This window comes from Schistocerca cancellata, chromosome 1 (genome assembly GCF_023864275.1).
Source record: "Schistocerca cancellata isolate TAMUIC-IGC-003103 chromosome 1, iqSchCanc2.1, whole genome shotgun sequence".
Lineage (NCBI taxonomy): Eukaryota > Metazoa > Arthropoda > Insecta > Orthoptera > Acrididae > Schistocerca > Schistocerca cancellata.
Window position 1 is genome coordinate 1,192,071,921 of NC_064626.1, and position 27,629 is coordinate 1,192,099,549.

The 27,629-nt window shown below is 39.1% G+C and overlaps 1 protein-coding gene across 5 annotated transcripts in view; it reads left to right on the top strand.

The window, feature by feature from the left end:
* Positions 1–27,629, top strand: part of LOC126094416 (uncharacterized) — a 214,355-nt gene that overhangs the window by 180,351 nt on the left and 6,375 nt on the right. For 3 of the 5 annotated variants that reach the window (XM_049908801.1, XM_049908809.1, XM_049908794.1), the window contains exon 9: positions 7,170–8,004. In XM_049908801.1, the coding sequence (XP_049764758.1) occupies positions 7,170–7,275 (106 nt within the window). In that variant the 3' untranslated portion in view covers positions 7,276–8,004. Of the gene's footprint in view, positions 1–7,169; positions 8,005–27,629 lie in introns of those variants that run through there. The other 2 variants (XR_007521834.1, XR_007521837.1) reach the window with 2 other exon arrangements.

Sequence of the window (27,629 nt, forward strand, 5' to 3'; positions counted from 1 at the left end):
ATTCTACTGTGGTACACAATGTTCATTTATATGTTTTTGATGGAAATGATTCTTGCTGTTCGGATGCTGTATTTTACCCATTTCATATATGATTACATTGATTGTACCTGAATATGGTTGATTTTTCTACCAAAACTAGTTATCTTGTTATTGTTATCTAATTGTGATTTAGACAGTTAAAAGCATTTAAATATTTTAAAAGAATTTTGTTTATGAAAAAGACCAGAATATTATTAAGAAATTCCCCAGTAGAGTAATATCGTTTCTGTGCCAGAATGCTATATAATTTTCTTTTTGTCAACTCAGTTACAGCCTTTCAAAAATTTGTGTCTTTTAACTCATTCCATATTTTCATTACTGTATATCATGGGATCTGAGCAAAAAAATGAAGTCTGTTTACAAAAAGTGAAACTTTCTTTATTCAGACTTTCATACATGTGCCAGAAGTTATTTGGAAAAAATAGTTTAGAATTATTATTTGTGAAGAGAGTTTTTTCATATAATTCACAGCACTGAATTGGGAGAAAAGGAATTTATGACACAGCTTGACTAAAAGGAGGACTCAGTTGATAGGTTAAATTCTGGGGTATCAAGGAATAGTCAGTCTGGTGATAGAAATGTGGCTAGTGATGATGACAGTGGGAGACCACTACAGTGACCACATTCAAGTGGATGTAGCTTGCTTACACAGAGATGAAGAGACTTTCACTACTGGCTCATAGAGCTGTATCAAACCAATCACAAACAGAAGATAACAACAGCAGCAACAAGTACTGAAGTATTGTGTAACATGACACTTTTCTCATTCACAAAGATACAGTGGAAGTGAATGTCAAGCTAAGTAAAATAAATTTCTAGAAGATGTTAAAGACCAAACATTGGGCTTCCTAGTCTGGCACTCATAGAGCCATCACATTTTATTCTCGCTGATTCACAATATAAATCCACCGTATTTTAATTGAATGTGATTTATTTGCTGATGGATAAATAATTCTCTGCTGATGCAATTATTCTCCATCTAGTTTGGATGACACTGAGCCCACTGGACCATGAAATTGAATGTTCTGCATACTTTGAGTATATTCTAAATTCATACGGAAGATTTAAATGTTTTGAGGCACAATTAGTTTATTCCATGGTTTGCGTGTATCACATTAATAAGCCTTCTGCTCATTGATGAAAATTCATTACTTAAATTGTTGAGTTAAATTTTGTTGAATGTGCTGGACAGAAAAAAGTAATTCAGTATGTTATTTCTTTTATATTATATGACTGGCCATGCTCTTTATTATTTTGCTATTTGTGCTGATGGCTACTTGCATTCATTTTAGCTTCACATTCAAATGTAAGCAAACAACAAGACTATGTCATCCCCATCCAAGTGATATGACACAGTGGTGAATGCAGTACAGTCACCTTTGTGAGAAGAAGTGTTCAGATTCATACCCAGCCATCCAGAGGTATCTAGTGTCATAGCCAGAGGAAGACAATGTAAAGAAAAGGATGGTTGCTACTCACCATATAGGGGAGATGCTATGTTGCATCTGTAGTGACAAGTAGTCCCTCTCAAAAATACCGAGGCTTTTACAGGCCGCAGCTGCCCTCCTAACCTTGCACAAAAAAACCATGCCTTATCTTTCCAGTCACCCATCACATCACAAAGTTCCACTGTCCAGCCGCAGAAGAGCATTCCCCTTGTGGCTCAGTACCACTCAGGACTGGAGTAACTAAATTACATTCTCTGCCAGGGTTTCTACTACCTCTCGCTATGCCCAGAAATGAGAAATGTTCTACCCACTGTCCTTCCCACCCCTCACACAATTTCCTCGTCCGTCCCTACACAACCCCGGCTTCCAACCTCTTGCCTTATGGCTTGTATTCCTGTAATAGACCTAGATGCAAGACCTCCCAACTGCACCAAGCTGTCCTACCCCTCTCTCTCCACCTTGTCTGTGCTTGCTCCCTTACCCTGCTATCCCTACCCCTCCCCAACCCACCCTCCTCGTTACCCCCGCCTGCTTGCCCCTCGCATCAGGCACCGCTGCTCGCAGTCCGGCTTCAGCTGCCAGAGACTGCAGTCATGTGTGTATGAGTTGTGTTTGCGGGTGCACGGGCGTGTGTGTGTGTGTGTGTGTGTGTGTGTGTGTGTGTGTGTGTGTTTTCTATTTTTGACAAAGGCATTGTTGGCTTAATGCTCATCTTTTGACAGTCTTTTGTTATTCCTATTTACGACTCAGCATCTATATGCTATATGGTGAGTAGCACCTATCCTTTTCATCATATTGATACATTTCTTATTGGATTTTCCATTGTTTGAAGATAATATAAATGTAGAACTAGTCCTTGAACCAAATTACCATATCATTAAGGGTACTGCAGAAGAACAAGATGTTAACATGGAACTACAACCACAGCCGGGCTGTCACAATAGCAAGGATGAGACAAAAGCAATAGACACTCTTGTGGTGCAGTGCCCATACCTGCAGAAACCCCGCATGATACTGATGGAGCCCAGTGGCTGCAATTGTGTGTAACTCATTCTGTGGCAACACTATCAAAATTTGTGTTGGTTTCTCATTGAGATTGTGCAAGGTTACTCTGATGAACACTGCTGGATTCAATTTGCACTGTACTGTTTTTCTTGTGTAGATTCAGGTTTTGCATTTCTAAAGCTTACACTGTTTCCAATACTGTCTGTGTGCAAGATTAGGAACTGGATACTGTGTGATCACACCCATTGTTAATACTGCATATAAATCAGCAAATTTGTTAACTGTATGAATGCTTTTGAGGCATTTCCTCAATGTGCAACAATTGATGATTTAATTACTGCTGGGTGGTAGCTAGTTTCTGAATTTATGAAATATAGGATGTTATAATTAGTGGAATACATCAGACTTAACAATCGACAGTTGATTGACCATTGACAGAACAGAGACCATTAACTGACATGTACAGCTTAGGAAACTGGGTACATGAAAATGCAACATGGGTAGCAGGTATTAAAGATTGATGAATCAAACCAAAACCAGTGTCACAAGTACTATTAAGGCAGCATTCACATTTTTTGTATGAGTGTAACATGAGAAAAGCAGACATTATCTATGAAATCTGCAACATTTATGGTGACAAGGCATTGAGTGAAGCAGTGGTTCATACAGTAGTGCCATATTTCAGTTCATGATGTAAGAATGTTCTCAGTGAAGAGCAAAGTGTGGAACAATCAAAAACAACTGTGAAATGGTTGATGCTGTGATTAAAGACAGTACTTGTTTCATTATGGTATCATTTGAGATTTTAGTGTGGCACAGAAAGGAGTGAGGTATAAATGTCTTTGACCACATAACCCAGTGACGTAAAGACGTTTACAGATAATAAAATTATCTTCAAGCCCAAATAGAAATCATATTTACTTAACAACTTCGTATGGGAATTTCTGAATGTGTAATAACACGTTGCTTGTTTTTTAGAGTGAGAGAGAAACTCAATATAGATACATATAAACCAATATGTGTAAAAAGAGGGAAAGAGTAAGTGGCTTAAGACAATTATATTTTTCAATAAGAAATTGTATTATAACTGTAAAACTGATTCATTCCGCATCAGAACATGAAATCACAATAATTATGTTCCGTTGGCCACCTCCAGATGAAGATTTACAGCTCTCTCATCACTGTGCATCATATCGGCCATCGCTGTCTTGCTCATCCTTGAGTCTCCTTCCCATGACTTCCACTTTGTAGACTGCTGTAGTATCGTCCTCTGTGCGCAGCACATATCCCAACCATTGCAAATGGCTGTCTCACATTTTCTCTTGGATCGATGTGACCCCAAAATGTTTCCTGATAGTATCATTTGAAATTTGATCCAGTTGAGTAACCCCACCTGTCCATCTAAGCACTCTCATCTCTGTGACCCGTGGTCGTCGTTCTGCCTCTTTTGTAGCTGACCAGCACTTGGTTCCGTAGAGGGTGATGAGGTGAATGGGAGTCCGGTAGATCTTTGAATGCAGATGAAACCTCATCCGATGATCACAGGTGACTCATGTTATCATTCCCCATTTCATCCAGGCTACATGCTTTTGTTGACCTTGTCTGTACATTGGCCTTTGATAGAGGCTCTAGAACCAAGATACTTCAGTTTTGTGATCTGTGGAAGATCTTTTCTGTCAACATTGATGGTTCCATCTTCTTGTGGATCTGATGTCAAGTACTCAGTTTTCTTTTACCTGAGCCACAGACAGGAGTGTGCAATTTGGTCATTCAAACCTTGTGTTTGTTGTTGGAGATCAAGCTTGTTCCCCGCAGCTGTGACATCAGCATAGGCAAGTGTCTATGGTAGTGGTATGTGCAGATCTGATGTGACAGTGTCTGTCAAAAGAATGAACAACAGTGGTGGTACAGCCAAGCTTTGGTGGACTCCTACTGTGAAATGAAAGTCATTGGATGCTCCTGCAGCCACTTGGACATAGCAATTCAGTTCAACATTCAGAAGCTGTATCCACTTAACCAGGTACACTGGAGTGCCATGTTCTCAAAAGGCTAAACAGATTATGCCGTGCAGTACCCAATCAAAAGCGTTTTTTGAGGTCTGGAAAAATGAGCAGTGGACTGTTCCTTTCATGGTATTTTTCATCTGGCTGCCAAGCAGCATGAATTGCTTCAGTTGTGCCATAATTTTTCAGGTATTCAGCTTGGCTCCTTGTAATTTGGGCTATTTCGGGAATACTTTTGTCGAACATGCTTTTGAAGGTCTTCATTGCATGGCTGGGTCAGGGATCTGTAATTAGAACCCCCAATGGAGTTTCCTGCCTTTTGAAGATTGATACAAAGATGCTCTGCTGCCTATCTGCTGGTATTTGACCATCTCTGAAGATCATGCTGGAAAGATCTGTTAGCCAATGTGTTGCATTCCACTGCTGAGAGTGCCATAACTCTGCTGGAAGATTGTCAGGGCCAGTGGCTTTCCCGCTCATCATCTCCTTCAGAACAGCCTCAGCTTCAACAGTGTAAATCTCCTTGACAGGTCCTTCAACAGTTGACATGGTTGGTAGTGGTGGGTGGGGAAATTCCTCAGTTGAGATTATCTCAAAGTAGCTCCACCAACATTCCTTTGCTCTCTTCTGGACAACCAGCAGCACACCCATTTTGTCAGTGATACTGTAAAAATGTTGGTTATCTACCATTTTTTGGTGCTTTTATTTGACTAGACAATGAATGTTGCCCTCTCTTTCGGGTGGGTCAAGTTTCTGATAGAGACCTGCACTGCAGTGACTTCCTTCATCTCTCTACAGGCTTTTTTGTTGGCATTCCAATGGGATAGTGTCTATCTGCAAGAAACTCATGTTACAATTGTTAATTCTTGCATATGGAATCTTCATTCCAAAGCCATGTTTCTTTATTGATCCTTTGCCATCCTGGTTTTGTTGTTCTGAGAGGAGTGCCTGCAGCCCCATGATTGGAGATCTCCGGTTTATTCAAACTGTTTTCAGCTGTGGTAATTGGTGGCACTGTAATTTCTGTCAAAACACCAGCCTCCTCCTTCTTGAAGTGCCACCTTTTGATTCTTGATGATCCATTTCTTGCTGAGTATCCAAATCTTTGTGGGTTTATTCGAAGCTTACAAATGACTGGCCAGTGTTGCATCACAGTGTTTTCATATAGAACAACTTTTGTGCTGACCACATCTTTGAGGTTCCAACATCTTACTAAGTCATAGTCAATCTGAGTTGCTTTTGAGCCACTATAGTATGTGAGTAGGTGAGTTTCACACTTTTAGAACCAAGTGCTCATGATGACCAGATTGTCAATTTGCACATAATCAAGTATTTGTTGGTCATCATTGTTCTCCTCTTCGTAGCCATATCTACAATTGGCAGCATGATCTTTTCCTTGTCCAATGTATACACTCAGGTCACCGGTGATGATGAGGTAGTCTTCTTCCCCAGAAGTCATCTTTGGTTTCAGCACTGAGGCCTGTAGCGCATAGGCCCTGAAGAAGTGGACTTTCATCTGTTTGCAAACGTAGACAATTTTCATAAGCGATCATCGCAATGTTGCAGCTGAGAGACAGAACTATCAAATTTGGCTGATCTGACAATGCCAGTGTCATTAGTTGTTCTGTGGATTCCAGTTTGTAACCATAACAGTGTCAAACAACTTCTGCCTACTCCGTTTTGTTTCTTGCACTACACAGATCACGATGCACCTCTTTTTGATTGCCTTAGCTAGTTTTCTGCCCTGTCCAGTCATAATCCCAATGTTCAGTGATGTGAGATAGTATGTGGGAGCTCACCTGTTTAGCTGTCACACCTGTGATAGTAACCCTTACATACTTGCCATGCTGAATGGGCCCTACCAATGCACCTCGCTTTTGAGGGGACACCCTAACCTTTGTGCCGAATCCTTGTGAGGCCATTCCTGACATGTAGAACAGATGCCCTTTCTAGTCGCTACTCTGAAGAACAGGAGCTACTTTCCTGACTTATCTTACGTCAACACTGTACTGATGGTCTCCATCTTCACTGCAGTTGCCATTTAGGACTTAATTTTGGTGATGGTGGTTCATCCAGACTCTCCATCATTGAGGCATTAGAAGCTGCCCTCCTCCATCTTCCAAGCCATTGACCATCCAGCCTGAGAAGTAGAGGTTGGAAAATGAAAGACACCCCAGCCCATGAGACCTCATAGCATCAGAGTTAGAAAAGAACAAGAATAGACCGGGGATGGCTAGGTAGGAAAAATGAAAGAGAGGAGTCTGGCATAGGTAAGTGGTAGCAATACCAGACTCAGGTCGGGAACACGTGGTCACCACTCACGTAGTCACTAGGTGTGAGTCCCTGTAAGAATGTAAATAATTAAACTAAAATATTATTATGTCAGAGTGAAATGAAGTATCACATGCTGATTATCATTACGGGTAACAAGTTCCTATCACAAGTGTATACAAAAATAATTCCATATTACGATATGCTTATCAACAATTTACACAATTATGACGAGAAGTAGTGAAGATACCATACTTGCATTACAATATAAATACCTTTCTTCTAACTGTTTGTTTCCTCTTGCCCTCTCAGCCACATTTGAACATAAATACTGAATGATTCATGTATATATTTGAATTATGCTAAGAAATTATAGTTCACAAAACATTTTTTTCTTTTTCAGGTTGGCAGATACTTTGATTTCTGATGTAATGCTTGAAATTATGAGTGAAATTGAACTTGAAACTGATAAAACAGTAACACAGATGTTTCATTTGGAACTCCAGTGAAGCACCCTTTGATTGTCTGTAAGACCTGAATTTCAAGGTTTTTTTCTGCCACAGCATTTCAGTGTTAATATGAATGTCAGTGATATAAAGAAAATAATTTGAGAGTATCTTTACTATTTGTTGTACCTTCCATTTCCTTAATATCTTTTTCCCTTCATCTACCTCTACTCTGTTATCTTATTTAGAAAAAACTGATTGTGTGATTTTAATTTGACATCCCCCCCCCCTTTCTCTCTCCCTGTTCCTTCCTGTCATTCTTTGAGATATTTTGGTTTCTCTTGGCTTGGCTTCCGCCCCATCAGAATGTACATTCCATGGTGAAAAAATCTGGAGATTTGCAGATACATACACATGCAGTGTGCAGTGACTCACCTTAGTGCATGTCTCTACTTAGTTTTATTGTAATTGTTTACCACAACTTAAAATTTTTATCTTTGTGTTGCCCGTTGTATGAGGACTGGGGGAGCTAACAGCTGATATGAAACATAGACTTTCCAATTTTAAATCTTTGCCTTCAGTTTGTACGATACTTGTAACATAGTGGATAATCATTTGCACAGGGCTTTAAGTCCATTTAAAATGTTTCCATCTATTACTATCTGGTATGCATGAAAGTTCTCTTCTATGGTGAAATTTAGTAGAAGCTATAGTGCATTTTATTTTTGTTTATATTTTTTGAATCTAATCCGTTATTGGTGATTATGCCAAATTCACTGTTCAGCAGATACTGAATGTCACTTCTTCGTTTATAGTATTCTGAGCTGCTCATAGAATAATGTTCCTGTAGATATGCTCTATGTAAACTGACTTACAAGAATTACACATGGTCTGTTAAATGTTGATGTTCATGTTGAATTTTTCAGTTGTTTTGTGACACAGTCATCTATTTTTCTGCAGTGAGTTGCCGCATAGCACCTTTCAAATTCCTCATTGTTACCTACACAGTGAACACTTTTTATATTTGAAATTCAGTGTGCAGATCATTTTTGTAGATCAGTATCTGCTTTACTTTGATGTGAAGGTTGATGTCTCCCATGTCCTAGTTTCTTTCAATTTTTTGCATCGTAGATATGTTCCTTCTGTACATGATTTTGTGGTTTAATTTGTCTAGAGAGAGAGAGAGAGAGAGAGAGTGAGAGAGAGAGAGAGAGAGAGAGAGAGAGAGAGTGAGTGTGTTTCCACCTTATGGGCAACTCGTTGATATAATGACAACAACGTATTTTATTAGACAGTGTAGGTGTAAAAATTTTGTTAAAGATTTTATTTTTCAAGTATTTCATAAATAATGAGTCTCTTTTATTGAGATTTTTTCCTTCCAATAACCAGTTCAATCAGTCCTGAGAAAAGACAGCTAACTCAAAAAAATTTGATTGTGATTGTTCACCACCATGCAGTCCAGTTATTTTTCTTGACATATATTTTTCCCTTATGTGTTAAATTTTTCTGTGCTGAGCTAATTAACAAGACAAATTACCTTTGTGATGATACTCTCCATTCAATCTCAAAAAACCAATTAACAAGAATTTATTGTTAAAAACAGAAACAGTATCTACACAGCATCATGGAGATAATTCTTGCAACATCTTTGGCCTACGCCACAGGCATGTAGTGGCCAGATTGTATTGTACTATGGACGGACTCCAGTTGGCCACCAAATCCTTGTGAAAAAAAATTAAGGATATAGAAGAGGTGTTGAATCACAGACAGTCTCATTAAAGCTTGCAAATGAGTGCTTCTTCTGCAGTAGAAAACACACACACACATACACATACATACACACACACACACACACACACACACACACACACACACACACACACACACACACACGGCTACTGTCTCAGGGCACTAGAGCCCGACTGTGATGTGTTGTACATATTTTTACACATTTTTTTATTCTCCACGATGGATTATTGCCCCTTTCTTCAGTGCCAATACAAAAAAGTTTCCCTATCCGTAGACAGAATTCGGTCTTACATACTTTCCTTCATTGTTGTCTACCTTATAGAATACCCCCAAATGGCCTTACCATCAAATTACCCACCTCTATGTGCAACCCTTCTTTGCACAGTAACCTCTTCATGTTCAAATTTCACTAGTCTGTAGCCCACACCAACCTAGTTCTGCAAAACCATGTAAATCGGGCCCACCTCAAAAAAACTCTCCAATCTGTTCGTCTCTTATCCCCACCTTGGACAACCATTATCCCACACCTCTACAAGAGTCTCCATCGATCTCCGCCTCATAGCCGCCAAACCCTGCCTTGCAGACCCATTACATTTACCACACCCTCAGGAACCCCCTTCCACCACTACATAGAATCCAGAACCTAAACAGACCACCAACACTGTTGTTAATGTGTCTTCCAGAAGCCTTAGACTTACAGAAGTATCAGTACTTTCCAACAGCCTTATATTTTACCCCATCCCCAAACGCAATCATGTTGGGTTTGTTACAGACCTTCTCTCCCTCTTCCAATCCGTACAGTGGAAACACTTTTTCACCTCCAAACCCTCAGTCAAACTCGGATCAGAACCAACATGGAATCTGACTCAGTTTACTCCTCCAACGAAGCTTGATCCATCCCAACTGTCCCCTTAGCACCTCATGTTAACTTTTTTGAATTTTTTAACCTTGATCATTGTCTCACCATCATTTTCAAATCCCGCAACTTGGAAACCAACCCTACATCCACAGAAAGAACTACAACCCACCACTAGAAACTCACCCTGACCTTATAATCATTCATACATGTCAACAAAGACTGTACATTGTGGTTATGAACAATAGGGATTACCTGGCAGAGGAACTTCACAAGCTTTCAGATACGTCTACATGCAAACCCTGCCATCTGGCAATATTCCGAAAATCCAGCAGGATCTCCAGTCCCTCCTCAGATCTTTAGGCCCATCTCAGAACCTCTTCCCTGAGTCTGTCTTTCTGTCTTTCTCCTCACTCCCACCATTCCCTGCAATCCTACCTTATACGTGATTCCTAAAATTCATAAACTGAACCACCCAGGACATACCATTGTGGCTGGTTACTGTACCCCCACAGAGAGAATTTCTGCTCTCATGAACCAATACCTTACCTGTAACCTACCCTCTTATATAAAAGGTACCAATCATCGCTTCCACAGTTCCTTTTCCTCATCACCCAATACCTGGCGCATCACTGTCAATGCTACCTCCCTACACTAACACCCTCAATGCCATGGCCTTTCCGCTATTGAACACTACCTTTCCCATTACCTGACTGACTCCAAACAGACTATCTCCTTTATGAACTTCCAGAATGCAGGAATAATTGTAGGCCAGCAACTTCTGTTAATCAGTAGAACAAAAAACCAGCCAAAGTTGCAAATTTCACTTTTTTATGCGCTCTATGACTAGTTTTGGTCCGGGGCTCCTTTTCAAATTATCATAACTGATAGTCAAAATGATATTTCTGAAAATGCAAAAACCATGTCAAAATGTGCAAATGAACAATTATCCGTATGTGCTGTAATTGTTCGTTTGCACATTTTTGACATGGTTTTTAAATTTTTGGAAATATCAATTTGCTATCTGTTATGATGATATGAAAAGGGGTACCAGCCTGAAACTAGTCACCGAGTGAATAAAAAAAGTGAAATTTGCAATTTTGGCTGGTTTTTCATTGTACTGATTTCTACCTATCCCCAGTCACTATAACCAACTATATCCTCACCCATGCTTGTTTCTCCTTTGAAGGCATCACCTACAAACAAATCTGTGTTTCAACAGTGTACATGCGCATAGCACCACCTCATGCCAGCCTATTCATGGGCCACTTAGAGGAATCCTTCCTAATCTTCCAGAATCCCAAATCCTTCATCAGGTTGAGTTTCATTGATGACATTCTCTTGATCTGGACCAAGGGTGAGAACATGCTGTCCACATTCCTCCAGAACCTCAAGACCTTCTCCTGCATTCAGTTCCTCTGTTGCTCCTCAACCCAAAAAGCCACCTTCCTCAATGTTGACATCTATTTCACAGACTGCTATATGAGTACCTCCATCCACATCAAACCTACCAACCACCAACAATACCTCCCCTTCGACAGCAGCCACCCATTCTGTACCAAGAAGTCCCTTCCATACAGCCAGCCACCTGTGGTGATCACATCTTAGTGATGAATAGTCCCTCTCCAAATATGCCAAGGTTCTCGTGGAGGCCTGCACGGACCGAAATTACCCTCCCAACCTTGTTGAGAAACAGATCCCCTGTGCCTTGTCTCTCTAGTCACCTAAGACAAACACACTGTCTGCACACAAAAGAGTACTCCTCTCTCAACTCAGTGCCACCGAGGAGTAGAGCAACTGAATCACACTCTCCAACAGCGGTTTTGAATACCTCTCATCACTCCCTAAAAGGGGAAATGTCCTCCTCACCCCTCCTACAATCGTATTCTATCAGACAGTGAACCTACACAATATCCTTGTTTGTACCATTCTTGACCCCTGCTCCCATCCCCTTGCCTTGTGGCTTATATCCTTACAACAGCCCCAGGTGCCACAGCCTCTGACTACCACCTACTTTATTCCTGATTCCTGTTTCAGGCATCCCCTGCCCCATCATAGGCAGGGTCACCTGTGAAAGGAGCCATGTGATCTGCCAACTAAGCTGCAACCACTGTGGGCATAACAGCTGACAAGTTTTCTGTCCGCATGAATGGCTACTGCCAAACTATGACCAAGAGACAGCTGGACCACCCACTTGCTGAATATTTCATCCAACAAGATGTTCTTCACTTTAATGACTGCTTCACAGCACATGCCATCAGGATTCTTCCTAACGACACCAGCTTTTTCTGAATTGCCCAGGTGGGAACACTCCCTAAACGTGACCTTCATTTCGCCTGACCTGCATCTTCAGTTGTCCCTTTCTCCCATCTACCTATCCCTTTTCCTGTTCCCACTCCAGTATTACATGCATCTTTTATCCTGCCTTTGCACCTACAAGTCATTTCCTCTCTCTGCTTATCTCCCACCTACCCTCTCCAGCAAAGACCCCTGACACTGTACCAGACAGCCCGATCCTGATCCCAATCAAGTCCCTGCATGCCCCAACAGGCAGCAATAGTAACTTCCTGCCACTCATACCCTACTGTCCCTCCCCCTCCTCACCTCACGCTGCCTCCTTACACCCTCCACCCATCCCAGCAGATTGCTGTTCCATCAAATACAGTTGCATTTGGGCTATAGCATCCTAAGACAGTGGCCGTTGCATATGAAGTGTGCTTTTACATGCAGTAGAAGGACTTTATCTGAAAACTTTAATATTTGAGCTGTCTGTTTCATTATGCCTGCATGTGACTCAACACCACCTCTTTATGGTGAGTAGGAATCTATGCTTTCCATACTGTTGTTTTTCCACCATGGACTTTCCATTGTATGGAAACATTAAATGTATTACACATTACTCCACTAAAAATGGGTAGTCAAATTAGACATTACCCATGAATGCCCCAGCGGCAGGAGTAAGAATGCTATTGTCAAAAAGTTTGTGATGTTATAATATTTCGTGTAAAGATTTAAATTGACATATAACCCTGTGCTGTTGAACATTATTCACCATATTATTATATTTATTTTGAACATTTTAGTCTACTGCCTGTAATTTAAATTTATGGTTGTATTGATTCTAATTTAGATTGATAATATCAATATCAGCAACTCACAAACCTACATTTACTGTTGTAGCTACCATAATGTGGTTTGCCATCATCATAGCTATTTCTGTACTTAAAACTATCCCCATCACTGCAACTGACAATGACTACTTTTGCAGTCTACGGCTGCTACACACTATACTTAATTGAAATACATTTAAACTGTAATAACAACAGAAATACAGAAAACTATAACCAGGTACTTTTGCAAAAATGTTTACTCCATGAACCACTTTTCCAAACTTTTCAGGCTCATCTTTAGGTGGTGCACAGGAGGTTGCAAGACTAATTCATAGTGTAATGCTTGGTGCTGGCTCAGTAACAGAAGCTGGAACATGCTTTATTGTACTGCCATGAGTGTTGTTTATATTGTGATTTGGACCAAAGATGAATTCTGTGCTTACTGCACCAGTATGAGTGGCTTTGTTATTAATATCCACTAGCTTCCATTGCGATTGTCAGTTTGTAACATGTCACTCACTTTTCAGAGGATATGTATATAAATACCAATAGTTAGGAAATTTAACCATCATCCAGCATGTGCTGTACAGCTGGTGCTTGTTACAAAGAGCTTTGTATGAAGATATAACATACTTTACTCAGAGACATTACTTTTTTTGGTTTGTATACAATACAGTCAATCTATGGATAAATAAGTTAATCGAAACTGGCGATACCATGAATGCTCAAAAATAAAATAAAGTTTGTATATTTCAGAGAAATCCAGCTGTTTATATGTAAATGAACTTTACATTTGAAAACAAGAAGAACAAAACTTCAGATGAACTGCTGTATTATTTCTCTCTGTACATTAACCATGATCTGGAATATTAGTGAAACCAAATTTTGTTTATTACAGCTAAAGGTAATATGTATATAAGTATTATTTATTTTAACTGTAGAAGACTTGGATGTTTATAATATAGTACAAAATTTATTCTGGGGAGGGGGCCATTTATGTAGAAATGGATGTAGTTAGGACATAAAGAGGGTGATGGAGGGACGAGACATGGGAGGGGGGGGCTGGTTCGGTTCAGTTTGTTAAGACTAAGTTTATCCATGTGCTCGTTGAATCTTGTTGTGCAAAAAAATCAAATGTTTGTGAATTCCTAAGGGACCAAACTGCTGAGGTCATCAGTCCCTAGACTTCCACACTACTTAAACTAACTTATGCTAAGAACAACACACCCACCCATGTCCGAGGGAGGACTCGAACCTTTGGCGGGAGGGGCCACACAATCCATGACATGGCGCGTCTTGTTGTGCAGCTTCTAACAGTTAGTCCAATGTAGAAGCTTGGACATGAGTTGGAAATTAGTTTGTGTACATCTGACTTTTGATACTGTCTCATCAACATAAAAATAAATTTCTTTACCAGCAATGAAGTACAGAATAAAATCATTGACAGTACCAAAAACCACTAAGCAATGATGGATGCAAATTGTGAAACTTGATGTTCTTTAAGAACTTGAAATCATTATCAAAACAAATAAGCATCTGACTACCTACTCAGTGATCAGAAAGGAAACAAATTTTTACTTGAGAATGTTGGAGGCCAGTCTTCTGACTGCTTTGATGTGACCCACCAGGAATTCCTTTCCTGTGCAAACCTTTTCATCTCAGAGTAGCACTTGCAACCTATTTTCTCAGTTATCTGCAGTAAAAGTCTGATAGATAATATATTTATAGATAAGTCTAAATGCAATGAGATCACTGTACATCCAATCCTTGGCCTTTCTGATCACGGTAGTCAATTGCTTAGGCTCAATTACATCAATGAGTGCAACAGTTCCAAGCATTCTTGGAAATCTTTTAGGATAATAAATGAACAGGGCCTTAAAAAATTCAATGATAGCCTAAAAGAGATAGATTGGAGCCCAGTTTATAGGGAAACAGATGTAAACAAAAAGTACAATTCATTTTTAAATGAATTCATATCTGTATTTGAGTCCATCTTTCCCAAAAAAGTAGTTAGTAATAGTCATATAGGCAATGCCAAGAAGTCTTGGATCACTACAGGGACAATAACATCTTGTAGAACAAAGAGGATGTTATACAGTTCTCTCAGGACTTGTAATGATCCAAAGAAACGACAACACTACAAACTTTACTGTAGCATTCTCAAGAAGGTTATAAATAAATCTAAAAGTATGTGCATAAAATCAGAAATTGAAAGCTCAGAAAATAAAATTAAAACTATATGGAATGTAATAAAGAGGGAAACTGGCAGGACAACAGGGAACATGTCTCAGGTAGAGATTAAAAGAGGGGACAGTATCATAAAGAAACCTGAGTTGGTTGCAGAAATATTTAATAACCACTTTTTGAGAGCAGCAGAGAAGACAGGCTGTAATGGTTGTATGGAAGAATCATTGTCCCTCGTACAGAAAGCTATTAGCAACAGAATCCCACAGTTATCTTTACCTCCAGTTACTGTAAGCGAAGTCATAAGAGTAATTAGATCATTAAAAAATAAAAATTTTGCGGGTGTGGACAATATTTCTAGTAAAATACTGAAACACTGTTATAAATTTGTTAGTCCCGTCTTATGCAACATATACAATGCATCCCTGCAAGGTGGGACTGTCCCTGACAGACTTAAATTGGCTGTAGTGATTCCTCTCTTTAAAAAAGGTGATAAAAGCATTGTTACAAACTATCGCCCAATATACCTATTAACTACCTTCTCGAAAATTCTAGAAAAACTCATGCACAGGAGGATTGTAGACCATCTCAACTTCCACAGTATCTTAAGCAAAAATCAGTTTGGTTTTCGTGCCGGTCTTTGTACTGAACAGGCAACATTCTCTTTCAGCAACCAAGTTTTGGAAGCCATTAACAAAAAAATGTCTCCAGTGGGTATTTTTTGTGATCTTACGAAAGCCTTTGACTGTGTAAACCACCAAATTCTTTTGAAAAAGGCAGAATACTATGGTTTAGGTGGTACTGTTGGCTTGTGGCTACAATCATATCTACAGGATCGGAAGCAGACTGTAATGCTAAATGGCTCTTCAGGGGAACCTGCCTCGTCTGAATGGGGCACGATAACGTGTGGTGTGCCTCAAGGCTCCGTTTTGGGCCCACTGCTTTTCCTCATCTTTATTAATGATCTTCCTCTTTGCTCTGAGACAAATAGCAAATTTACCCTGTTTGCCGATGATACCACAATTCTAATTGACGATTTGATTGATCATGATCTTGAACAAACTACAAATACTGTTTTTAATGACATCTTAAATTGGTTCTCCTCTCTCACTCAATGCAGATAAAACTCATTATATGAGGTCCCATACATCACAAAGTAATCCCGATGAAATTAACATAAAATGTAGAGATCAACCAATATAGGAAGTTGAAGATACAAAATTCCTGGGTGCTTACATAGACAGTAAATGTAATTGGTCAGTTCACATTCTTCATCTATGTAAAAAACTAAGCTCGGCAACATTTGCGTTACGGGTAATTTCTTCAGTGGCTGAAGTTGACACTATTAAGGTTGCCTACTTTGGCTAATTCCACTCACTGATGTCATATGCTATCATATTCTGGGGGAACCAACCCCTTGCAAAAAAAGTTTTCACCGTCCAAAAAAAAGCAGTCAGAATAATGTGTGGGGTCCATCAAAGACACTCTTGCAGGCACTTGTTTCGGAAGATAGGTATCCTAACAACTGCCTCACAGTATATTTTTTCCTTGCTGACCTTTGTGTGCAAAAATTATTCCATCTACCAAGACAACAGTAAATTCCATGATTATAACACCAGAAACAAAAACAATCTACATTTCGAAATGAAACGTCTCACTCTGGTACAAAAAGGAGTTTACTACTCCAGCATTAAGCTGTTCAATGCTCTACCACTACATATCAAATGTGTTCATACAGAACTGCCAAAATTTAAACAAGTTCTCAAAGATTACCTGACAGAGAAATCTTATTATACTGTGGATGAATATCTGAAAGAAAATGTATACCATCACTAAACTTATTGTGTCTAGAAGTAGTTCAATTGATTTTATTGTGCATTTGGGCATTAGCACACTTTTTGTAACAACAGATTGGCTGTAAATGTATTTACTCTTGTAGGCCTAATATCTGATTTAACTTTGTGCTCTTATCCTTAACCTGTATTTGAAACTCCTTTTCTGTTAAATGGTTGTTATGTTATCTAGCTGACATTGTATCTGTTACTGTATTTATAGTATGTCTTACTTAAACTATGTACAATTTGCCATTGAATTGCCCTTGTATTTATGTAAGTTTAAATTGAAACCTGTACAATTTGACACGTTCCATATCCTTGTGATTGACTCACTAACTGGATCTACGGAACAAGAAATAAATAAATAAATATATTCCAATCTCTGTCTTCCTGTACAGACTTAACCCGCCACAGTTCCCTGTAGCACCATGCAAGTTATTCCCTGATATCTTAAAATATCTCCTATCATCCTATGCCTTTTGCTTGTCAGTGTTTTCCATATTTTCCTTTCCTCACCTATTCTGTGGAGAACTTCCTCACTCTTTACCTTGTCAGACCACCAAATTTTCGACATTCTTCTGTAGTACAACATCTCAAATGCTTCAAGTTTCTTCTGTTACAGTTTTCCCACTGTCCATGTTTCACTACCATACAACGCTGTGCTCCAAATACACATTCTCAGAAATTTCCTCCTCAAATTGAGGCCTATGTTTGATACTAGTAGACTTCTCTTTTCCATTTTTGCCAGTGGTAGTCTATTTTTTATATCCCCATTGCTTCTTCCATTATGGGATATTTTGCTGCCTAGGTAACAGAATTCCCTAACTTCATCTACTTCATGATCACTAATTCTGGTATTAAGTTTCTCACTGTTCTCATTCCTGCTGCCTTTCATTACTTTTGTCTTTCTTCTATTTACTCTCAGTCCATATTCTATACTCGTTTAACAGTTCATTCTATTCTCCAGATCGTGAAATTCTTCTTCACCTTCACTGGGGATAACAATGTCATCAGCGAATCTTACCGTTGATATCCTTTCACGTTGAATTTTAAAACCACTCTTGGCCCTTTCTTTTATTTGCTTCTTTGGTGTATAGCTTTGATGTATAGATTGAACAATAGGAGCGAAAGATTGCATCCCTGGAGACTTAATAGATAAAAACAGCTTATTGAGCAATCAACCCCTACACCACCACCACCACCTCCCAACCCCTCGTCTCCCCCCTCCGTCCCTCTCTTTACGTCCTAACTACATTGATGTCAACATAAATAATGTCCACAGAATAAATCCTGTACAACATCCAAGTCATCTCTTGTTAAAATAAATTAATACTCACATACGTATTATCTTTAGCTGTAATAAGCATAATCTATTTTACTGTTATTCCAGACTGTTGTTAATTTAAATATAGAAACAAGACAGCAGCTCATTTGAAGTTTTGTTCTTGTCATTTTCAAATGTGAAGTTCATGTACTCATAAGGAGCTGCAATTCTTTGTAAATATTAGACAGCAGTTCACTTGAAGTTTTGTTCTTGTCATTTTCAAATGTAAAGTTCATCTAAATATAAACAACTGCAATTCTCTGTAAATATTATAATTTTATTTATCTTATTTTATTTTTAGCCATCCATGGTAATGTCAGTTTTGATTAAAGCATTTATCCATAGATTGACTATTTATTTATTTATTTATTTATTCAAATGGAACTGTTACAGAGCACATTAAGTCAATACATCAGTTCTTGCTTTCTTCCTTTATATTCCCTTCTGCCCACATTAATTTCATGTGTTCTGATCTTTGTCTTTTTTCTCTGTTGTTCTTGCCTGAAGATCAACTACTGAATTTTGTTCCTGTATAAGTTTCTGTTGTGTGTGTCCATTAGCTCAATGTTTCCTCTTTGAGACCATTTGAAGTCTATGTAAACATGTTGGTTGTCCTTTAAGCTTCATTATTTTATTAAAGATTTGTTTTGTGAGCCTATAGTTTTCCATTCTTGTCAAATGTTGAAAGAGCGACATTCTTCTTTTGTGCATAGTATGTATTACATTCTCTACATACTCGTAGATTTCTTTATTGGGTTGTGGTCTCTTGTATTCTGTTCCTGTTGTCCTCCGGCCAAGTGTGCTTCTAACCAGACTCCTTTCTATTTTCATTACTTTGTGTAGCCCACCTTTTTCTACTAGGTTTAGTGTTTCAACACCATACAGAGTCTGTGTTCTCACCACTGTATTGTAGTGTTTAATTTAGGTGCCCCGTGATGATGCCTTCTTCTGATATATGTTTCTGGTGGTCTTGAATGTGATGATCACCTTTTTTGCTCTTAGTTCTAGGCTTCCTTTCTCATTATTGTTTATAGTTAGCCATTCACCTAAATATTTGAATGAATTGACTTCCTTGGTTCTATTTTGATTTATGAGTAGTTTCTCTGGGCAAATTTTTACATTTGTTATAAACTTTGTCTTTTTGAAAGAAATTTGTGAACTGACTTTTCTTGCTTGCTCAATTAGGTTTTTGGATTTTTGCATTCACTGGTGTGTCTGTGATTAAGGCAATGTCATCTGTGAATGCCAGGCAATCTACAAAGATGTTATCCTTTTGTTTATTAATTTGATACTTTTCATATCGGGTTTTCTCCTCTCTCTAATCACTTTTTCAAGGGCACAATTAAAAAGTAAGGCGACAATCCATCTCTCTGCCTGACTCCTGTTTTTATTTCAAAGCTTGGAGAATTCTCCACAGAACTTGACTTCAGATGAGGTGTTTGTCAGTGTGTCTGTAGCTTTTGGATCTAAGCTCAATTATTTTATAATACTGTTAAGAGAGTCTCTATCAATGGAATCATGTTCTTTCATGAAAACTAAAAAAGTAACAGTTGTGTCTTTGTTTCTCAGATTTCTCATTTCAAGGATGGTTTTTAGAGTGCAGATATATTCAATGTGTGATCTGTTTTTCCGAAATTCACCATGGTATTTCCCTATTAGGGGGTCTAGTTGATGTTCCACCCAGTCAAGTAGTGCTTTAGATAGGACTTTATATGTTACTGGCAGAAGTGATATCCCCCTATAAATATTGGGATGCATTTTAGGGTCTTTTTTGTGCAGATGGTTTATGATGGCAGTTTTCCAGTCTTCCGTATCTTCTTTCTCCCAGATTTTATCTATTATATTTTTAAGTTTAAGAGTGATGTCATTATCTAGAGCATTCCATAGCTCTGCCTTAATACCATCCTCACTGACTGCCTTATTGTTTTTTAAGGTGCATATGATTTCTCTAAGTCATTTTACATTTTTGGCTATTGAATTGTTATTTTTAGTATAATTTTAATTAAATGTGAATTTGGTTTCAGATTTATAACAATTGTGTAAATCTTCAAAATATTTTGCCATTATGTGACAATTATCCTGCTTAAAAATGGCTATTTGGTTAGTTTTTAGGCTCAGTAGTTGTAATGTTGGTGATATAAATTTGGTTAGTTGTTTCTTAAACAGTTGGTAGTAATTTCTCATCTTATACCTTTTGAAATCTTCATTGACTTGATGTAGCTCATTCATGATGAATGACTCCCCCCCATCTCTATCTCTCTTAAAAATTTAGTGACTTCTCTTCTCTTTTACAGGAGGTTTTCCCTACTTTCCTGACTTTTGTTTGCATTCCACTTTTCTCACGATTTCTGTCTTTCTTGCAGAGCCTTGTCATATTAATCATTCCACCATGTCTGTTTTTTATGGTTGGTAGGTGGTGTCGTTCTGATTGCTGCTTCATCCTACACTTGAAAATCCTGGTTTTGAAGTTCTGCCTTTAATTTTCCTGTCTGCAATTTGTTATAGTCATATTTTTGGACCTTAATTTGTCTCTTGTTTTTTCTGTGTACTTCAGGCTTAATCCTAAACTTAGTTGCAGAGATGTAGTGATCTAATCTGATATTTAGTGGCTTCTCTTCTCTTTTTTAGAACGTTTTGTCTGTTTCATTATTTTCTTAGATGACTTTCTGCTTATTGCTATGTGGTCTTGCGGTTTTTCTCCATATATTGGGTTTGGTGATACCCCTGTCATTCATTAGCTTCTTACGTTTTCTCTCAAAGGATGTGGACTTTATGACTGTATTGTGGTTATCACACATTTATATCAGTCTGTCCTCAATTTTGTTGATACACTTGTGAGCAGAATGTTTACTAACAGTTTTCCCATATTTTTTCTCTTTTCCAATTTGTGCATTGCAGTTGCACAGTAGAACAATAGTGTGTTTCGATGGCATTTTACTTATGTATTTATCAGTTTTCTTCCAATATTCATCTACATTACGTCTGGTTTTTATCATTTGTTGGTGTGTGGACATTTAGAATTATGTTCACTTTCTTCGTAAATGTTAGAGAGGATGTTGTTTCATCTATTGGGTCAAAACTTACTAATGAATCAATTATTTTGTTAGAGATAATTAAACCACTGCTGAAAGTGGGTGCACTTTTCAGTATCTTGCTGCTGGACTTGCCCATATAGATTCTGTATCCACTTGATTCAAAATGTTCATTGTCTACATAATGGGTTTCCAGTAAATCTGTAATCATTATGTTCTTTTTATCTAAGATATCTGTTATTGTTTTTAGTTTTCCAAATGTAATGAGAGACTGGATGTTTAATGTTGCTGTATAGCTTATTTACTTGGATTTAATTTTGTGGGTGTGATCTCTAGGATGCTCCAATTCATATTGTGGTCCCACAGAATCTGAATGGTCACTTGACACCTCACCAGTGGGTATGGTGGAGGACTGACCTCCTGGGGTATTCTGATTACATAAAGCTTTCTTATCCATACTGATTATTGTTTTCATGATTAGTTTGTGCTAAAGGGGTTCACCTCTTACTTTTGAAGATAAGATGTATAGGAAACAGCTGCACCTCACATCGTGAACAGATGCCTACTAGGAAGCCACACAATATGGAATAGACATTTTTGGATTTAAATTCCTTCCCAGACTGGGTAAAATTGTCTCTTACACCAGTTTCACTGTACCTGAGTCCATCTCTTCCATTGTTGCTACCACTGAGGTTGAGGTTGGATCGACTGTATTATATGCAAACAAAAACAAAAAAAGTCTCTGTGCAAAGTATGTTCTATCTTCATATGGAGTTTTTTGTAACGAGCACCAGCTGTACAACAAATGCTATATTCTGGCAATGTTTCATAACTATTATTATTTGTATACTTATCCTGTCAAAAGTGAGTGCTGTGATATCAACTGTCAATCACAATGGTAGCTGATGGATGGATTGATTTGATTCAATTTTGACCGGGAAACTAAAACAGTTTAGGTCTAACCTGCCACTGCCTGCACTGAAACCGAGTTTATTGTGCAGTATCGCTCCCTGTATATCTAGTAAAGCCAACCAATGCCCTTAAATAGTGCAAGGAGTCCCTTTACCAGTTTTTTGTTAGGCACAATTTCTTCAGGTCTAGTTGCCCCGAAGATTCTGTATCTTTTGCTCTCCAATGCCATGCATTCAAAGATTAAGTGTGATGCAGTTTCTTCACCCTCATCACAGATCCTACATTTAGGGTCTTCTTCCATTATACCCATTGTGTGTAGGTGTTTTTTGAAATTCCTGTGGCTGGTCATCAGTCCAGTCATGAGTTTGATCTCTTTCCTGTTCAGTCCAAGCATTACAGAGCTTCTTTTAAAACATGGCTTGGGCATCATTACCTTACCACATTTTTGTTTATGGACATTGGTCCAATATTCTGTGTGCTGTCTCCTGAGTCAGTTCCGAGTTCTAGCTTGATCATAGCCTGCCCCAACACCTTGGCCTGATTTCGACCCATCAGTGAACCAAACAGTGTCCCCCATACGGTGACGAACTGTTTTTTCCCACTGCTCCTGCTTCCAATTATTATATTGTAAGGCTTGCTGAAGCAGTTGGGAGTTATTATATAGTCGGCAGGCATTTCCCCAGCCATTCATATGTTTACCTCACTTACTATGCTAGTGTGTGATTCTGGATATCCTGATGAGATCCAGTTTTTTGCCAGTTTTAAGTCTGTATGCCCCAGCTGTGCCACCATCTTGACACAGAGATGTAGTGGAGGCATGTCCAGCATGGCTTCCATGCCAGTGGTTGGTGTGCTGCTAATTCTGCCTGTTATGGCTAAGATGCAAAAAAGTGGAAATTTAATGAAATGGGATCTGGATAAACTGACAGAACCAGAGGTTGTAGAGAGTTCCAGGAAGAGCATTAGGGAACGATTGACAAGAACGGGAGAAAGAAATACAGTAGAAGAAGAATGGGTAGCTTTGAGAGATGAAATAGTGAAGGCAGCAGAGGATCCAGTAGGTAAAAAGAGGAGGTCTAGTAGAAATCCTTGGGTAACAGAAGTTGTTGTTGTTGTTGTTGTCGCATGAAAGAAATTCCATTTCTTACATAGATGCATGTTCTGGAGTTTCTTAGATTTCTAGCATAAACCAGTTTACCCACAGTGCCACCGAGGCCTGATACACCCCCTTTATATAAATAGGGTTCTTGTATCAGGGCCACGTCCACTTCCTGCCTCCCCAGGCAGTGGCTAGGGCAGCAGAGGCCCCTTTACTGTGCTGCAGATTAATCTGCAGCACCTCCAGTCTCCGTATTGCTGCCATCATTGGCTTTGATGTCTTTGAGAAACCTGACAGTGACCTGCGAGAACCCTAAAAACAATTTCAGGTTCTGCTCTCGCACCGCCTTCAGGATTCGTCCTGTTACAACCTTCTGGTTGATCACTGTCCATTCTTCTGTCGAGACTTTTGGGTTCTGAGTGCCTATTTTCTCAGAGTCTTAGGAGAGACATACTTAAGGATCTTTGGTACCCATATTGATACCTTTGTGGTCTTAAGAAGTTCCGCTGCCATCTTGACCAGCAGCTTCACATCTTCCCACGGGGATATCCTGGGCACCTTGTACTCAAACCATTCCACTGTGTGCACCCTCCCTCAGACAAAAATGAGGGCACCATGATCTAGATAGACCCTCCTGAAGTTGGGTCGTGGACCAGCCTCTCCTCCCCCCCCCCCCCCCCCCCAATCTTTTCAGAGAGGGCCATAGGGCCATCTGTACAGATTCCTCCTGCTGCAAGATGATGGCCACCAGTGGGCAGCCTTCCTGAATAACTGCCGTCTTAAAAACCGAGACTGCAGTACTGTAGGTCTGTTTCCCTATTTCTTGCCTTGGTTTTTTCTTGGCTCCCTAATCCAGGGAGGAGGGGTCATAGATTCCTCCCTTATCCTCTTGCTTGTTGTCTTCAATGTTGTGGGGGTCTGTGTGTCCCCTACAACCTAAGACAGTTTTTTATTGAGGGTCTTAGGTTCAAGTCCCTTTAATTCCCTCCACTTGTCTTTAAGAAGCCATTCTTTCCCTTCCTTTTTTCTCTGTTCCCTGAGTAGTTTCCTCCTCTAGGCCCCAGACGAGGCTTTAATCTTGATCTCGTCCAACTTCTCAGTTACATTTCCCACTTCTGACTCAGGTCTGGACCCTGAATCAGTAGTGGGAATGCCTTCCATCGGTCCTGACCCCGATGTTTGGGTGTCTGAGGTCTCAGTTTACCACTCAGTTTGTTTTTCTTTATTTTCTTTAATTGTGTCCATATTGGTCCCACGAGATTTGGGGATCCACGCAGTCCACACCATGAATACCCTGCACGGAGTAAGGCTACTTACTCAGGGAGGTCACCTGGTATCCCTGAGGCTCCATTTGCGATACATCTTCCCATGTGCCACACACCCCTCGCATGGATTGCATCACACCTTGGGTTGGGAAAGGCAACTGAGTAGGACTAGGAGTGGATAGGGAAGATGGGATGTTGTGGGACACTCTTAGTCTGATCCGTCGGCTAAGGCCTTTCCGGCAGTAGATCCTCTACCTTCAGCATAGCCCTCAGCTTCACGTGGATACACAATCCTCTCCACTCGCATGGACAGTGCTTCGTCAAGGTGGTGTCCCCTGGAGAGGTGATGGATGGATACTAATAACGAGGCCACCCATAATGGTGTAGTAAGCGCAGAATTCATTTCTGAATCCAAATCACCATATAAAATATACTCATACTCTAGAGCATGTTCCATCTTTTTGTCACAGAACCACCATTCAGCATTATGCTATGAAATAGTTACATAACCTCCTGTGCATCATCTGAAGATGAACTTGAAAAGTTTGGAAAACTGATTTATAGAATAAACAACATTTCAAAAATGTGACTGTTTGCCGTTTTCTGTATTTATGTAACTAGTTTAGTGTGTGCTGCTTCACATGTGTAGACCATATGATCTGTACAGATGTTTTCAGTTTTCTTTAATCAATTTTTTATAATGTTCACAAATTGAAAATTCCAAACTTTCCCCACTATTAAGGCCACAGAAAGCTTGCCTATTCTGAATGTGCTTCTGACCAAAAAGCGATTCCAAGGTTTTTGTTAACCCTGCCTTTTGAGTTCTTGTGGTGATATTTCCATAGAAATGTTCATCCCTTAACACGTATTTCTTTATATCTAACCAAGCAATGAAAAAATAATTTTCATAGGTTTAGCTTTAAACTTTTTATAGTAATGAAATATTTTCTTAGAAATTTTCATCTCCTATTTACTCCCATAGGTGCTGAAGTTCCAAAGCAGCTATCTTTTCATTTCTAAAGAGATGTCAGATACAAGTTTTCATAGATTTAGCTTTGAAAAGACTTTCATAACAAAAAATTTCATAAAGCTTTTCATCCCCTATTTCACTGTCTTAGGTGTTTAATTTCCAAAAACAATGAAAGACGTTTTTTTTATTTCTGGCTGAGAATTCAAATACCATTTGCACAGATATAGCCTTAAAAATGCTTTACTTGTTCTTTAATAATGATTTGTTTTCAAAAAAAGTTTCACCTACTATTTTACCCTCATAGTGGTCACATTTCCAAAGATGCTGAAACACATATTTTTTAATTTCTGACTGAGACATCAAATACCAATTTTCATAGCCATAGCTTCAAAATTGTCTTAATAATGACATACTTTCTAAAAGACTTTCATCCACTATTTCACTCCCTTAGGAGTGGAATTTCTGACAATCCCTTCTTAAACGATGCCTATCGTATAAGGCCGACACACTCTCCAACTTTCATTTTATATCCTTAGTGGTTTGGGCTAAGCAATGATGAGTCAGTGAAACATCTGGCCCTATTCCATGCCCTTATGAGTTGAATTTCCAAAAACAATAAAATGCATATTTTTTAAATTCTAACAGAGACTCCTAACACAAATTTTCATAAATTTAGCTTCAAAAATGCCTGCATAATGAAATATTTCCATAAAACTTTCATCCCCTGTGTTACCCCATACGTGTTTAATTTCCAAAAACATTGAAACACATGTTTTTTTTTAGTTTCTTACAAAAGTCAAATACCAGTTTTCCTAGATGTAGCTTTAACAATACTTTAGTAGTTCTTTAATAAAGATTTATTTAAAAAAAAAACTTTCACCCACTATCTCACTTCCAGAAAAGTTAAATTTCCAGAATCGCTGAAACACATAAAAAAATGCTTTTTTTTCTGACTGAGAAGCCAAATACCATTTTTCGTAGGTCTAGCTTCAAAATAGTCTTAATAGAAACATATTTTCAAAAAAAATCTTTCATTCTATGCTTCACACCCTTAAGGGTGGAATTCCAAAAAATTCCCTTTACAGACAATGCCTACAGCATAAGGTCAACACCTTCTGCGAATTTCAAGTTTCTATCCTCAGTGGTTTGGGCTGGGCGGCGATGAGTCAGTGACAACATACTTGCACCTGTTGGTTTATGCAGAGGGTTTCATTCTGGAACCTACTGCTGCTGTTGTCTCCTGTCTCCCTGATAGAAGACGACAACCACCCTGCTCTGAGGGAGCATTGTTTTTTCTGGTATGAAGCCCCACATGTCGGTCCATGTTACTCTGATCCTTAAGTTTCCTTGGTTGTCGAGACAGACCAATGGCTACACTTCTGCGCTGATTTTGCAGTTATATTTGCCAATCGAACTCTTCTAGCTGTCCATCTGTCATCGCGGTTAACCTCAGCTGTCTTCACTCTGTTGCTTCTCAGTCTTCCGTAGATGGAGGTGATTGATAGGATGTCCCACTACTCAAGTCTTTCTTAAAATGCCATTGGTGAAACTGTCATGTCATCACATAGTGCAGTATCCCCCAAAAGTTAGATCTTCCACGTCAGTTTAGTTGCTGCCAGCCAGCATTAAGCACATCTTCTGGTATGCTTCTTCATCACAGGCGCATTTAGAGGCTTGTCTTCTCCCCAATCTGACACCAATAGTTGGAGTAAGGACTGTGGTCTGTGAAAAAGTGTGACAATTCTCTTGAGAGATTCCGTTACCTCATTCCAGCCTATTTTTTTTTTTTTTTTGGGGGGGGGGGGGGGGGGGGAGAAAGTAAGTTTGCTCTCTCTCTCTCTCTCTCTCTCTCTCTCTCTCTCTCTCTCTCTCTCTGTCTGTCTGTCTGTCTGTCTGTGTGTGTGGGGGGGGGGGGGGGGGCGCATTTGTGCAAGTGCGTGCATGCTTGCAAGATTGCGTGCACAAGCATGTTCACAGTTTGGCCATCATCCCATTGTTTCTGCCACAAAAGGAGCATATGGTTGCAAATTGCAAATTTTCTGTTTGCTTGTGGCCCATATAGCTACTATGTTCTGCACTTG